The sequence below is a fragment of the Diabrotica undecimpunctata genome, chromosome 10, assembly GCF_040954645.1.
Source record: "Diabrotica undecimpunctata isolate CICGRU chromosome 10, icDiaUnde3, whole genome shotgun sequence".
Lineage (NCBI taxonomy): Eukaryota > Metazoa > Arthropoda > Insecta > Coleoptera > Chrysomelidae > Diabrotica > Diabrotica undecimpunctata.
In genome coordinates, this window is record NC_092812.1 from 37307053 (window position 1) to 37324389 (window position 17337).

A 17337-nucleotide genomic window follows, 5' to 3' on the forward strand; every position below is an offset into this window, starting at 1 on the left:
GGATATGCCATCTTTTAATCGTTTAATTTCACTTTAAACGGAATAAAAGGCTAAACTGTTATCATTAAGCGAAGCAATTTGAGACGAGAAGCGATACAGTCGAACATCTTGTAACTTCCGATAATATATCGACTTTAACTGTCATCGACGTCCGATCCATTATCGCCAAGATACGGTCTTTATACCTCAGCCTCGGCGATTGTTGCAATCCAAGATTCGTTTTTATGTGTTGGCTTGCGCCCAATCTGGTCATAATTTGTCACAATTAATATTCTCATTAAATAAAACTACACTGTTATTGTTGTTGTCTTCTTTACATTGGTATTATGGTTATTTTTCGATTTAAGTTGTGTTCCTTGTTCGCCTATCTTCTGATTTTTGTACGACGTACTATACCCCAGTTTATTAGCAATAACTCTTCCTCTAATTCTATAACTCTTTTGTCATAATTTAGGGATCTTATATTGTGTGTATTTATATGCAGTTAGATGGTTTTATTTTTATTGCACGTGAGATAAATGTAAAGTTTGGCAACATATGGCAACAACTGGTTACAGATGCTTGTCAGGCATTTGTAGAAGGTTTGTCTACGGGGTTAAAACTTCCAAATGGTAAAGGTAACGAAATTTCCTACACCAATATTTAGTATTTGTATAAAAATTAATACCTTAGGGTTTGCTCATTTGCATTTTATGATGTATTGTATTTGAGGTTTCTCGGGGTGGTCATATTTGGTGAAAATTCAGATAAAAAGGTTTCAATTATTACGTTTTTTTCTGTATTGACCAACCCTGTAGTTAGACCTTCGCTATAAAATTTGTACTATCAATCATTTTCAAATGAACTATAGTATTTGTTTCCCCAAAATCTATAAGACATACTTTTCAAGGTGTTGTAGTAAATAATCTACCCCCGAAGCACAATTTTTGAAAGTTCTCTACGAAGTACACCTCAAATTTGCTGATTATTAACAATTACTCAATATGGAAGTGAAACTCTATTTCCAGTAAATTATAACTTCTCTAGCTCGGAAGGAGTTCATACGTTCATATAACATTTGCATTTAATTTCCGACAAACCCAATATTGTATGTTTACTCCAACATTCGATTGAACGCAGTAATGATGTGTACTTTACTCATGATATTAGGGTTGTCCGATTGTCAACAAACGAATCTATTTCGGTGGAGTAACTTTTACTGTGGATAATTGGAAACTAAACACAACTGTCAAGTACACGGCTGGAAACAAAAAACCGATTTCGATTGCTTGCAATTTTTACAGGTACAAAAGCGTTCGAACTTTTATAGAAAATGTTTTCAAAAGCAAAATATTCAAACCAAGCGTAAATTAAAAAAAAATAAACGTATTTTCAACTGAAATTGTGGTAAAAATAGTAAATAATATTACGTTCTGTATATAGATTTCCTGTTTAATCTAAACTTTGTACTGAAACTATTAAAGGAAATAAGTCTCTGCTAAAATAGTTTTCTACCACAAAAGGAGCTTTTTGCGGCTGATTTGATCCAGTAAACGAGAATCTGTTGAGTAAACTAACAAAAGTTTGCAGAAGTTTCCAATGTCTAAACTCTACTTTACTGGGAAAGTTTTATTTTTGTCAATATTTGAGCGTAGTACCATGAACTTGAAAATTTGTAGCTCTTCCGTAGAAAGTTTACACAGCTCGTTTAGAAGCTTGTAAACAGAAGAATGATTTATTAAGTTATTGTGAGTGATAGTGTACATATATAAATGGAATATACAGACATAAACATCATTTTGTCATTCAACAAGAGATGGCGCTACTCTGTTCGTCGTTTTACGAACAAAAATATCATTGTTATTTTTGGAAGACGTCGGGCTAAAACCAATTCATTAATGATTGCTAGAAATTTGTAAGGATTTTTCACTTTCAATTATAAAAGTAGAAAGGTGCGCATAACCACCAGAAATCCTCTCAAAAGTACAACATAAGGGCGTAAGGGGTGTCAATTTGACGTTGATCGGAAATACAATCAATAGCTCTCAAAAAATGGGACTTATTGAGGACTCAGGGACTTAGTTTATTACTTTCAGGTTTTACTAGCGTATAAATGCTGATAAGCGAGGCTTATCAGCCTCGATGCTTTTGGTATATATTCCAGTCCTAAGCTAGTCTGTAGTATCGTCCATAATTTTTCGTACAGAAGCTTAGGTCAAGTAATGCGAAAATCCAAACCAAGTTTGTACCTCCTTTACTACGGCCGATTGATCAAAATGTTATGTAAAATGTGAAGTTATGTAAAAGCAAGTTTCTCCTTCACATTATTTCTGAGTAATGACGTAAAAAGGTGCCTATTTATGTGTGAATTGTGAAAAGGCTTTTGACAAATTCAAACACAAAAAAGTTATACAATGTTTGCGAACTAAAAACCTGGATTCAAACAATCTCCCTTCTGAGGATAGCCAGTTTTATTTTATTATTGGACATGAAAAAACTGTCTTTTTTGTGAAAGTGGACCCTTTTTGTACCAACACTGACATATTTAATTTATGTACATACATTGCGGAAATTAATTTAATAATTTTGTTATTTTGTTCTAAAATAAAGTGGAATTTATTGACACGTTAATAAAACGTTTTACGGCATACCGCGAATTGTTTTCAATTATGATATAATAAACTTCATGGACATCAAAAAGCCTTTTATCAAAACTGCGCAGATAATTAATTTTGCAATTTGCGAAATATTAATTTTTTGATATTCTGGTAACTATATTATCGTGCATTGGATATATTAATTGAAAAATTATTATTGAAACGAATATTATATTAACTACGTGGTATAGCAAACATAACAGATATGATCTGGGTAGTAGGAGAAAGTTCGAGACATTGCTTACTTGTATCCAGAATATATCACGAGCTATATCCTGAACGTAGGAAGCCAAACGCAAGAGCTTTTGAAAAATTAATGGATCGTTTTGTTCGCACTGGGTCAGTTGTATATGAAAAGGAATATGATGTACTGATAGCTACTTATATACTACTAAACAGGTACTAATATACTGCTTCTTCATTCACCTGGCATTGGTCCCACTTCCACAATTCTATTCAAAAAACTTCTTAGCACCCTTACTAAGTTAAAAAGTACAACGATTGATTAATTATTGGAAATACAAATCCTCACAATTTCTGGAAGACGCTGATATCGTGTTTAAAAGGAGCACTTGGCGTTTTTTCAATGTCAAGCGAAAACGCCACCAGGCGTTAAATAAATACTTACACAACGAACAATATAAAAGACTAGTTTTGACAATCAGAGCATTGCAGGCATAATTTCAAGCACGCAATGCCGGTAGAGCGTTTTGCATCATATAGATTACCTAAATACGAAATCACAATGAAATAAACTAAACTATTATCAATAATTTGCACAATTTAAACACAAATTGTATCACCAACATTTCCGATAAGTTCATGCAATTTTTTAAACCTTCATTGTATAAAATATATAATTTGTGGAGAAACACTTGATATTTACCACAACGAAATATTTTCTGTGGGGATTTTTAATTGAAAATATATAGTTCGTATTGTAGAAAAATAAAAGCTAACGATATATTTGTACAATACAAAATGTCGAATGTGTCACATTAGTTAGTTTCAGTGTTGTAAATACAGTTATTCAATTATAATGTGCAAACTGTCGAAAATACTAATCATTTCTGAGAAGAACAAAATTCACGTGTTCACTATTGTGTAAATTGCATCGTATTATTGTCGGAAAAATCTGATTTTTAGATATTTAGACTTAAAGTTAAACATAAAAGCTATTTATGAATTGTATTAGAATATAAAATTAAAGAGAAAAAAGAAAAATGCTACGAAACCTACAGGAAAATATTTTGAACTTATAAATTGAAATTTCACAAGCCGAACAAACATATTTGCAAGGTTTGTGCCACTTATGAGGGTAGTCCAGAAGACGAAAGGGCTTTAAACCGCGAAGCCCGTCACAAACACATTGAAAGAAGATATGCAGCGAGAAAAAAAGGGATGAATATAAACATTCAGCTTTGGAGCTTAGGAAAATACCAGCATTTAATTATACCTGCAATCTGTTTTGCCAATGCCTAAAGGAACTGCAGGACTAACTACACATTCGATAAGGAAATGACCACAACAAATTCGTAAACCCAAGGTGGATGCATATAACAAGAAATAAATAAGTTCGTTTCTTTTTGAACGACGTGTATGTGGGTTCATCTCGGCGTTTAGTTACCCTTATAGGTAGCTCCTTTAGGAGCAGAATAAGGTTGTTGGTTAAGGTAACTGGATTATTCAACGTATCTAAAGGCGAAAACCATCAGCAAGGGGAGGGATATCGGCACAGTAACGCGAATACTCAACGTATCCAGAGGAGAAATATGGATTCACTTTCTATAGCCATAAACAACCATTTTATACAAATCAATTAAATAAAGTGTGCCTAAAATGTAGAACGCAGAAAAAAGTATGTATAAGTTAAATATGTCGATATTTTGGATTTCATTTGACATTATAAGTAAATTACGAATTTGTGTTCTATATAAATAACTGTTCTTGCTTCCCAAATGTCCCAAAATTTATTTACTAGACCTCGTGCAATATACACAATTGATCGTTTTCCCAGCAGAAATAATATTGAATCTCCTCTTTTAATCGTAACCTTTAGATTCAATAAAATATGCAAACACAAGGTTCACGTCAACCTTCGTCCAAAAAGGGTGATACAAGATATTAAAGAACAGATATTTTATCAACGTTCGACCGAGTTCCGTCTTTCACGTAAATATCCCGTTCGATAAGTCTCTTTCCGCCTCTTTTTAAAGAGATCTTAAACGTCAACAGAGATGGGCTGAGCATATTTAACAAAACATAAATATACGTAAAAATGTGTAAATATGTACAAAAAAATTAAGGAAATATGCGAAAAAAGTGTTGTATCCAGTCTAACTGACGGATCGATTAAGCTATCTACCCCACAATACCATTCCGGAAATCTGAGAAAAGTTAAAGATGTCCACCAGAATTTTACAACCATCTAATTAAAGAAAGAAGTTGCATTATCAGAAATCAATCTAATTCCAATACCAATCCAAAACTAACCCAAACCTTACCTAGCAATAATAAATAGTCATGTCATTAAATCAAACAAACCTTATATATCCATCCCATAGATTAATGGATTCTCTAAACAAATGTCGAAAATGTTGGCAAAATATGACATTATTGTTGGACATAAATCGTCAAAAACAACCGGAAAATATTTTTCAAAATTTAAACCCAATGTTAATAAAGATCATCAGTGGGGTGTTAATTCTTCTTCTTACGGTGCCTTCTCCATTACTGAAGGTTGGCTATAACTACAGCAAATTGATCTCTATCTTGAGCTGCTCTTGGTATCGAATGTGCGTCCATGTCTGTCCAGTCTCTTACATTCTTCAACCAGGAGCATTTTCTTCTTCCTGGACCTCTTCTTCCTTCCACTTTCCCTTCCATTATAAGTCGTAGGAAGTTGTATTTTTCTCCTCTGTAAATATGTCCTAGATAACTCGTTTTTCTGTTTTTTACAATATTTAGGAGTTCTCTCTCAGTACCCATTCTTCTTAGCACCTCGTTGTTGGTCACGTGCTCTGTCCAACAGATCTTCAGCATCCTTCGAAAAACCCACATCTCAAAGGCTTCTATACGCCTCATACTTGTAATTCCGAGAGTCCATGTTTCCACTCCGTATAGCAATATGGAATAAATAAACGTTTTTACAAATTGGTATCGGATATCCAACGATAACGTAGAGTTTATTAGGAAATTTTTCATTCGTTGAAATGCGGCCCTAGCATATTCTATACGAGCACGTATTTCGACCTCGTGGTCAAGATCGTTTGTTATCCAGCAACCAAGATACTGGAATCTTTGTACTGGTTCTATATGTTTGTTATAGATACAAATATTAATGTAGACATTCGGTGCACGTGTAACAGCCATTACTTTTGTTTTATTTGTGTTTGTATTTATTCCCAAGCTATCTCCCTCTCTGGTTATGACATTTAAAAGTCAGTTGTAAACCCTCAGCACTGTCCGCAATAATAACGGTGTCGTCTGCGTTAAATTGTTTACGTATTCTCCGTTGATTTTTATTCCTTCTTCAATGTTTTCGAGGGCATTTTTGAAGATTTTTTCGGAATATATATTGAATAACAGTGGAGAAAGTACACAGCCCTGACGAACTCCTCTTTTTATTGGCAATTGGGATGTTAATTATAAAATAAATTGTAAATCAGACTGCAATTCAACATATATCAACATACCAATATCTGCATAGAAGGGTTGTGTGCACAAACCAACATAATGTACATGCACTGTTGAGGTTTGATTTTCTTCGGGGCATTTTACTAAAAATGATAATCGATATGATTTAAAACAATTTAAAAAAACAATTCAAGATAAATATAAAAATGAACTGAGTAAAACCCACCTGAATTTTATAGAATTTTATATAATAAACGTAACCTAGAAATTACCACTGAAAATAAACTGAAGTAACAGTGAAAATAATACACAAAACTTAATTTAAATTTGCGTTAAAGTGTGTGTAAATTAAAAATTATTGACTACTGACAGATGCAAAATAAAACTGCGTGAAATAACAAGTCAAAGATTTAATGCTTATATTTTTAAAATTGTATAATCCTCTGTAAATTTGTATTTACAAATAGAAAGATTACTATTTACAAAATAGCTACAAAATTCATTTAGAATCATTACTTTGAATTTGAAATGTTAATATAGAATAATATTGCATTGCTTAGAACAACTGTAAGTTGCCTACATTTGGCGCAACTCAAAGACTGTAAAATCAATTATCATAACTTTGTTCATAAAATATACTTTTTTATAAATAATAGAAGCTTAGTTTCTTCATACATATGATAAAAATATATATGGAAAATTTTATGGATTTAGAATACAGAATTTAGATTTTAACATTCTCACTAAATTTTAATATGCAAGTTTACCTATTTAGAATTGTTTCATTAAACTTATAATTATTAAAATAAAATGTATTGAATTAATGCACAAGCTTAAATGTTTAATTTTATTGCAGAGAAAATGTTGAAAAATAGTTTTAAACATAAGTAATTCTGTCAAAAATAAAAATATTTTACTCTCGAGTAACTCACATTTTTAAAACACTTCATATACCACTAATAAAAGTTGATATCTGATAGTATATGGTATAGACCAGTATATTTACTGTTTGTATGGGAAAATAAAACTGCTTTTACTATTTTTATTAGGATAGAGTCGAATAAAACATTTTTTATAAGAGTATAATGTAACTGTTTGTATGGGAAATAAATCAGTTGCTTCTACTATTTTCTCACCTATTAGGCCTTCCTAGGACTTCAAATAAATATTTCAAAACCAAAATGAGCCAAATCGATTCAGTCGGTCTCGAATTATTATAAAAAAAAGTTATAAAAACCTGAAATGACGTTTGTTAAACATCATTTTATGATATGGATCAACTACATGGATCAAATGAACTAAAACTGTAGAGGTGAAGTCGTATAAAACATTTTGAATTTACAATTAAATTAAATAAGGGTCAATAAATATACTTTCACAAAAATTTTATTGCAATCGGTTCAGTGGTTTTTGAATATTAGCTTGGACAAACTTCGTGACAAGAAATATAAAGTATATATATATATATATATATATATATATATATATATATATATATAGGTATATATATATCCCGTTACAACCCTGAAATTCAGCCATTTCTGACTCGATTACGCCTCCACATTTTATCAATTTACCATTTCCTCGTCCGCTATGTGTGATGTATAAAGAATAAAAATGTCAGAAACCCATTAGACCTATTTGTAGCTGTAACGTGCCCTTTGAATACATTTTTATTGAACATCTGTATCAGATTATGGCAGCTTATGAATGCGCAAAATGCTGACATGTCAATAAAATAAATTTAGTGTTTCACAAAGAACTATGAGACAAAAGGGAATGATTTGTTTGCAAAAATGAAGATAATGGAGGAAATGCATTGGTTTAGAAACGGTTAAAAAGTTTTGACCCAATTCGTTCCTACATCATCGATAAAGTTTTATGTTTCGTGTAAAAATAGATCGATTATATTTCTATACTCGTATTTGTATCATTCTATTCAATGATAATTATTTATCATTTTAAATTAATAATTATTAGTTTAATTTGTGGCTGATTAAAACGAATTATAGTGAGTTATTTTGATTCGAACCACTAAACTGACTTTTTAACAATAAAGATTCCATAGTGACCGGTTAATGGAAAAGTGATACACTTTAATGATCTCATGAGAATCACAAAAAATGACAAAAATCGCAAAACGTTTATTTATTTAACACTTTTATAGAAACTTACTTTAATTGCAGCAAAATAAAAAACCGCGTAAGAAAGCTGCATTTTCCACCTTTGAAACGCTTATCACCTAACCATGCTGCAAAAATCCGAATGCCACCTCTCACATCCACCTCAAAACAGATCGCGCTGGTCTAAATCTCTTTATTCGCAAAACAAACTCTATTAAAAATAATGTCTCTTATAACCCATGCAAATCTTATGATACCTTTAGAATTTAAAAGCACGTTTCTACTCAAACATCATAAAACTCTCTAACATCAATCCTGCCATACAGGATTTAGAAGCACTTATTTTTCCGTTAACTAACCTATCAAAGTTAATATTTCTTTGGTATTGGTGCCCAATTATCATAACTTTGTTTCAGAATTCGTTTGACAACATGTCTACCTGATAGAATCTTCCATGTTCCAATTACCTTCCAAGTTTAATCAAAGTGAATACAGGCTCTCTCCTTTCATCCCGACGAAGTATAAGTAATAGAAAAAGTTTCGAGAAGTCGAATAAAATTTGCGTGGGATTTAGAGCTTTTCTTTTAAATGAAATTCGAGAACTTTTAACAATTTTGCAGTCTATGCCGTTATATCATCGTTAAATATAAATAAAAACAGATGAGTACTTTGGAAACAACTTTAATATTTTGAAATTAAGGTTATATGGATAATAAAAACGTGGGGAGAGAATAGGTTGGCATGATTAAGGCTATAAAAACCTGATATTTTGAAACTGGGTGACACAAGAAAGGAAGAAAGTGTTATAGCTGTATATTTTATGAGAACTAATGCTCAATTTTATAAAAAATTAAAGTGATATTACTTAAATTCTAATATTTAGTCTTCATATGTCATCTATGCTAACAATTTTAGGTAACTGTAGTTATATGTCTCTAACGATGTATTTTTGTTTCAGGATCGGGAAAATCGTATACCATGATGGGCTCGCAAGACAGCAAAGGTATCATTCCAAGGTTGTGCGACTCACTTTTTGGCCTAATAGCAAAACAACAAAGTTCAGAATTAACATACAAAGTAGAAGTGAGCTACATGGAAATCTACAATGAAAAGGTCAGTAGATACTTCCGTCATTTTATGGGCCTTGGTGGGGTTTGAATTGTTCCGCTCATGAGTACATTGCATGGAAAATACCGGTAATACAACTGTATTATTGCGATTTTTCAAGGAAACAAGACAGAAAAGAGAATGCAATAATTAGGGTTGTTTGGTTCGTTTCAGGCGCGTTCTCGGTTTTTATCGATTTTTGTGATTTATTGGAAAGTTATAGCTTGTGTTACAGCACAAAGAATGTTCATTTAATGAACTGATGTGTAACATATAACAAAACGTGTCGTAATGGATTTATCTTTCGATTCCTGATGGGGTTACAAAATAAATGTCAATAACAGTTGTTTCTATATATATATATATATATATATATATATATATATATATATATATATATATAATATGTATTTAATTCAAACTACATAATATATGAAAAACTTAACTTACATCGGATTAACTAAAAGTTTATTTTTTTATCGGAGTAGAGAGTAGTCATTTTAGTGTTCTGTACAGTGTTATGGAATAGAAATATGTTTATTGTCACCGAACATTGTACAATTTTATGGACAAAGTTGACAAACAATCAAAAAATACAATCCATTGCAAAATTTAACTAAATTGCATAATAAAACCTTATGATCTAAGAAGTTTAAGTTGCTTCATGTGATACCCAAATATATATAAAAATACTTTCGTTGCTTGTACTTAAGAAGATTTAAGTTGCAAAGGGAGATGGTTCTATAATTTTTTTGCCGAATATAATATAGATTTCTTTACTAACTCTGTGGACGGGATCGGTAAATACACATCAAAGGTTGAATTTCTGGTGGAGTAGTCATGATTAGGTCCTTCTGGAAAAACATGTAGGTGTCTACGAATTAAGGAAACAATTTCTAAATTATATAAAGAGGGAAGAGTTAAAAGCCCGTGATTTTTGAAGTAGCTTCTGCAATGTGTTATTCTACTGAGGACAAAAAGATACCGTATTGCTCTTTTTTGTAATTTAAAAATAACAGATTGGGCAGCTGTACTAGAACCCCAAAAAGGAAGGCCATATTGATGATGAGACTCAAAGAAAAATATGTTATTTTGGAAGATGCTAAATTGATTTCCTTCGAAACAGATCTTATTGCATAGCAGGCTGAGGCTAGTTTCTTACTTAACAAATCGATATACAGGGATCATTTAACGTTGCTGTCTATAAAAATACCAAAGAAATTTTACACAATCAACGATACAGATCTAGCTGTTATTAAGAAGCAAGGGTTAACCAATAGCTTAACCTACTGGTTGTTTGGATCAGTTCATATTTATCAACTGGTCTTATAAATATGAATTCGAGACCTTTTTTGAATTGGGGAGATAGGAAATAGGATCTTGTTGTGGCAAAATAGTTGATGTTATATTTTTACTCACATTAACGAAGTATTCATTTAGATTTTCAGGGTTTGGAAGAGAAAATGTTTGAGCTGTGTTAGTTTTATTTCGAAGATCGAAGTTTTAGATAGGTTCCTGTGTACTTGGAGATATATTCAGTGACAAACACGTTGGTAGTAAATTTCTTGATGTACATACAGTAGTGAACGCATATTCTTGGCTGATATGCGGATACCTTTGGTAGTCCAGGGTTTTTGATGTTTTGAGTTAATTATAATTAAAGGAAATGCGTTATTGAAAATACAGACAAGTCTATCTAGAAAATCACTGAAATTATAGTCCACGTCCACAGAGGGAAAGTGCCACCCAGAAGTCAAGCACAAATTTTGGAATTTACGAAAGTTCTGACGGAAAAAATCCTACCTAAAGTTGAGTTTTCGAGGTGTGTGTGTGTTAAGAGGGATAAACTTGGTATATATTGCTTCATGATCAGATAGTCTTGCGTTAATACTTGTAGAGCGTACATCAAGGGGTGAGAAATCTGACCCAATATAATTATGGTAGATGGTGTTTTAGTAATTCTTGTAGGAGAATTAATGTGTATTGTGAAACATAACATTGGTTCATAACATTAATTTACTTTTTATATTATTTTGTAACATGTTACTATACTTATTAAATATTAATAAAATAGTGTTTTACTTAAACTGGTTCCAAATAGTTTTTTTAACATAAACTAAGAAGTAGAAGACGTAGCGGTCATTTTGATCTCGCGCGACTACTGGTTTTCAAAACTTCCTAGCAACTACTAAGGGGTTAATGGTGAAACAATGGTAACAAAATGAAACGAAGGCTAAGTGTACTTATGTTAACTTCTCGTATATTACTTGCATATTTTATTATTTTTAAACTAAAATTTCACGAAAACAAAATCATTTTCCATCACATCGCTTTAGAACGTGCCACTCCACCTAAATTAACTGAAAATTTGTTTGTGTAAAACCTAATTCGTCGCTGTTTTTTGCAGGTGCACGATTTGCTGGATCCCCAAACAAACAAACAATCATTAAAAGTAAGAGAACATAATGTCCTTGGACCGTACGTTGATGGTTTGTCGCAATTGGCTGTAACCTCGTTTCAGGTAAATTGTCTTTGTTAGTTATTGTAACAGTGTGAATTTTAGATAATTTTATATATATATATATATATATATATATATATATATATATATATATATATATATATATATATATTAAAATAGTTGTTTTTTTGAAAATAATAATGTTTAATGAAAAACCATGCTTTAAACAAACACCGTTTAACAAGCGAGATTTGGCACCTCGGTGTGGCAATATATTAGAGAGAAATGGATTATGTTGTTTGCGGAATTGATTACTAAAGAGCTCTTTCTATCAAACATTTAGTTGGTATTTAAATACATAAAAAACATCTTGTAAAACTGGAAAATTATTAGTCGCTATATATATAATATTTCCAGCTCTTTCTATCCTATCAATATCCTGAAAAAGTAGTCCTTTGATGACTTGTCCCCTTTCTTTAGCAATGCTGTGCAGACGATCTTTCCTTACAGCGCGCTTGCTTCCCTTTTTGCCAACTTGTATATATCCTTATGTACCTCTCTTTTAGACCTGTCACCTCTTTCTAGCTTCTTTCTGCTTTCTAACCTTCTGTTGCACCTCATCCTTCTACCACCAAGTTTCTTTGTCTCTAGGAGGCCCTTTACCAGGTGTTTTTCCTAGCACTTCCTCTCCAACTCGCACCACAACTTTACTGTTGGCTTCTCACCAGTCATTTACCGTATTTTTTCGTCAAGCTCTTCCAGCACTCTACTCTTAAAGACTATTGCCAAATCCTGATCCCTTAACTTCCACTACTTTACTTACGTTTATCTCTGTATTCACTATCGCCGGTTGGTATTGACTAGCTACACACTTACCCTTTATCACTAGGTATCGCTTTACAGTTCTTAACCTCTTTCAGCTGATTTCTTCTACACAACACAAAATCTATCTGAATTTTCCATCCCCCGCTATTATAGGTAACATACTGGTCTTCAGTCTACATAAAGAACGTATTAATGACAGCCAAATCCCATGCCACTGCAAAGTTAATCACACTATTTCAGTCATCATTTCTTATTCCTATCCCCAAACCTCCATGAACTCTTTCTATTCCCGCTGTTTCTGTGCAAATATGTCCATTCTAATCACCTCCAATAAAACACTTTTCGTCTACAGTAATCTCGAGCATTTTGTAATCAAGGAGCCTCCAAAAATTCTTCCTTTTCCTGTTCTTCACACCCTACCTTTGGGGCGTAGGCACATATGATGTCCACGTTGGTATTTCCTGCATTCAGTTGGACACTCGTAAAACTATCACTTCTTCTGGTTACCCTTACAAGATCTCTCGAATTTTTCAACTAGTTTCCTGCACACAAAGTACGCCAATCCTTTTCCTCTGCATGAAATCGGCGAGCTCTCTTCCTTTACCTGTCATGCTTCCGACTAGCATCTTTGGCTCCTTTCATCCTCTAAGGGGTAGCCCTAGCTCACTTTTCGCAGTGATCAGTCGAAGCCGCAACTGCGCGTCGCTTACGAGGAACGCCCTAGCCTCTAAACTATTTTCCATGGTTTTAGCAAGGTTTTTACTGCCGGATGCCCTTCCTGGCGCAAACCCTCCTCCTTTAGCCGGGCTTGGGAACCGCACTGATAGTTACAGAGCTACTTAATTCACCCAGCAACTACCAGAGACCAAGAGTAGCAAAATTGGGACGTCGATTTGATGTAACGATCGCCAAGCTTCAATAAAGAGCACCCAAAGATGAATTGTAAAACGAGGTGTCGAAGAAAAAAATGTCAATGATACTTAGTTGAGATAAAGTGTAGTAGTGAAACCTGGTATTTCTACACATTTTACTTTTTGTTTTAAAATGAAAGTCTTTTGAGTTTCTGGAACTGCATTTTTTTATACATAGATCAAAGTGTCTTGTCAATTTTGCAAATTACTGTGAAACTAATAAATATTTACTTCTTAATAAATTCACTTGTGCCTACTCTTTAGATATCGACTTGATTTAGTAAATTATACTAATTTAGTCGACTTTTGTTCTAGCTAAGTGTCAGAACTCGCTTGTTGGATTTTACAGAAAAGCTGGTCTATGTCAACTCTCTTCTTTTTTCTATGTGTTTATACCTTTTGTTTGTTTTTGTAATTTCAGGACATCGACAATCTTATGGCGGAGGGAAACAAATCACGAACAGTAGCAGCTACAAATATGAATAGTGAATCATCCAGATCTCATGCAGTGTTTACTGTCATTCTCACCCAAACGTTAATAGAACCAAAAACGGGGGTAACAGGGGAAAAAGTTAGTAGAATGTCATTAGTAGATTTAGCAGGATCAGAGCGGGCTGTGAAAACTGGAGCGGTTGGGGACAGGCTCAAAGAAGGCTCTAATATAAATAAGTCGTTAACGACCCTAGGTCTAGTCATTTCAAAATTAGCAGATCAGTCTTCGGGCAAGAATAAGGATAATAAGTTTGTGCCATATAGGGATTCGGTACTAACGTGGTTACTCAAGGATAATTTAGGAGGAAATAGTAAAACGGTTATGGTTGCTACTATATCTCCGGCAGCTGATAATTACGAAGAGACCCTATCTACCCTGAGATACGCTGACCGAGCTAAGAGAATCGTTAACCATGCTGTTGTTAATGAAGATCCTAATGCCAGAATCATCAGAGAGCTCACCCAGGAAGTCGAAGCATTGAGGGAAATGCTTAAGCATGCCACTGTAAGTTAATCAGTTTTTATATGTTTCATATCATTTTCAACAACATTTAATTTCATGATTATGTTTTCGTTCAAGAATTCCTTCAGCATTCTAGTACTAAAGCTAGTCACTTCTTTAGGAATCATACTCGTGCAATATATTTTTCACCTACGTTCCACTCTTATAGATTTGTACGCCTAAATATATATCTCCCGTTTTTTCTTCACGTCTTACACCTTCCTCTTCCTAGTTTTCATTCTCGTCTGGCTTTCCAGTTTCGGTTTGAAGGTTGTTCTCCGATATTGTCTTTTGAATGTCTCTTAACCATGTCTGGTTTGGTCTTTCTCTTTCCCTTCTTTCTACTAGTACCCATTTTGGTATTTACTTATAAATGTTGTATGTGATAAAATTCATGATTTAATGTAATAAATCAGTAAGGAAGAATTTCCAAATTATTTAAAGTTTTCTTGTTCCAAACGTTTCACCAATTTTAATAAACGAATAATATAAAATGAATGTCATGTAACAGCGTATTTGAAGACTGTTGTGTTCAATGTACATGACGCTCTTTTACATAAATACCCCATCACTATTGTTTGGAGTATAGTGTTTAAGTTTTCAACCATAATATAACTCAGAGAAGCGATTATTTATGGACTCTGGAAACAACAAAAGTAAGGAAATATTACAAAGCACCGAAAACGTCAACAGGAAGAATACACTAGTCATATCTGGGAAAAAATCATTGATTTCACGTAAAAATCATACAGATATTTGAAGATTCTAAGCAATAATTTGAAGGGGTAGCTGATGAAAAATCCGTGAAGACGTACCACTGATTTTGCTTTGTTTTTGTTTTAAACAATATTCAAAAGTGAAAAAGTCATTTTTTTGCCTATATGAAATATATTTTCGACAATGAAAATTTATTTCCGTCACTGCACTTTTCTTCTAACATACTCTTTTGTTAACGTCGGTTCTTGAGCGGTTTTTATTACGAAAAAATACTGAAAAAATAAATCACAAAATATATGAAATTAATCCCCAGAGCTTTTGGGCTTATATGAACTTCGTAATAAATTTGAAATTTTAATCAACTTTATAATATTGCTCATTTTATTTTGCACGCAACTAGCAAATTTAAATCCAACTGGGAATTTCAATTTGCATTTTATCGAAACAATTTTGTCTAGTTATAATACTGTAACGACGCTAATAGCAAAATAACGCAAAAAAATAAATAGGCAGAGAGGACGCGAATACATGGTACTAATATGGAATTTTACAGTTCTTACGATATATTTATGCTTCTCTTTCCCTACAGAATCATCAAGTTATACCTCCGTACTCCCAAATACCATATATTATATGGTCTACTTCATTTGTCCAGGATCTTCTAAGTGTCGTTCTCTTCCTTCTATCCAGAAGGGTAGGGCTCAATTTTGGTATTTCCCTTTATCTATCTATTGTATGTTGTTACTTTTCTTACATATCCTTAGCTTTTCTAAGTTAATATTTCTTTTTTAACAATATTCTCCACTGTAATCCAGTATCACGTCTGTATTTTATCAGTATCTTTGAAGGCGTTACACCCCTTCGCTACACCCAAAATACTTCGCACTAATGTCTTCTTTGATTTTTTTTTGTTTGTAGGCCATCTTCTGTATCTGGGTTGTAGTGGTTCCAGTTAGTTATTATGTAATATTTCTCTTTATCATTTATTGCTTCTGTCGTAACTATTTTCCTTGACTTCCTGTCTTTGCATTGAACTTTAAAGTCCTTCATATTCATTGTTCTTATATTTTCTTCTACTTCATCTAGCATCTTCTACGCTGTCTTCTGCACCTAGGCCACAGTGATGTCCACTCCAACCATCAGAAGACTCGCCGTAGATCCCGATGATCTGCAACTGATAAATTTTTTCTGTAGATTCCTGCTTCGTATTTGTTATAATTCGACAAGCTTTTTGTCTGCTTGTCTGCTTTACTACAGTTTCTTAAAATATTTGAACACAGAAAAATAGAAGTAACTACCTTGTTCAACTTTTCTGATTAATTTTATTGATTAAATTTATATTTTGATGTAGGGATCGCCAGTGGGAGATGTACAACGAGTGGACATTCATCAAAAATTAAGCGAGAGTGAGAAACTGTACAAGGAAATGTCGCAGACTTGGGAGGAGAAACTGATGAAAACAGAAAGGATACAAAATGAACGGCAACAAGCATTAGAAAAAATGGGCATTAGTGTACAAGATTCGGGTATTAAAGTAGAGAAAAATAAATATTACTTAGTGAATTTAAACGCAGATCCTTACTTAAACGAATTGTTAGTTTATTATTTAAAGAATGAAACGGTGGTAGGTGCTAGTAGTAGTGGTTCTGGCAAAGAACCCGACATACAACTGTCTGGTTTGGGTATACAGCCTGAGCATTGTATTATAACCATAGAAGATAACGGTTTGTTCCTGGAGCCTCTTGCCAATGCTAGGTCTTGCGTGAATGGATCTCAAGTTAGTCAAAAGACGCCATTACGTCACGGTGATAGAATTGTATGGGGAAACCACCATTACTTCAGAGTGAACTGTCCTAGATCAATATGTAAGTATTTGTTTAAAGTGACATATTTATGAAACAGTGACAAGTTCATAAAATACATTTAT

At 32.9% G+C, this 17337-nt stretch overlaps 1 protein-coding gene across 6 annotated transcripts in view; it reads left to right on the forward strand.

Moving 5' to 3' along the window:
- The window catches only part of Khc-73 (Kinesin heavy chain 73), a 148713-nt gene that overhangs the window by 99200 nt on the left and 32176 nt on the right, over positions 1-17337 (forward strand). For all 6 annotated transcript variants that reach the window (XM_072546142.1, XM_072546144.1, XM_072546148.1 and 3 more), the window contains exons 4-7: positions 9354-9508; positions 11910-12023; positions 14121-14696; positions 16762-17275. In XM_072546142.1, the coding sequence (XP_072402243.1) occupies positions 9354-9508; positions 11910-12023; positions 14121-14696; positions 16762-17275 (1359 nt within the window). The remainder of the gene's footprint in view (positions 1-9353; positions 9509-11909; positions 12024-14120; positions 14697-16761; positions 17276-17337) is intronic.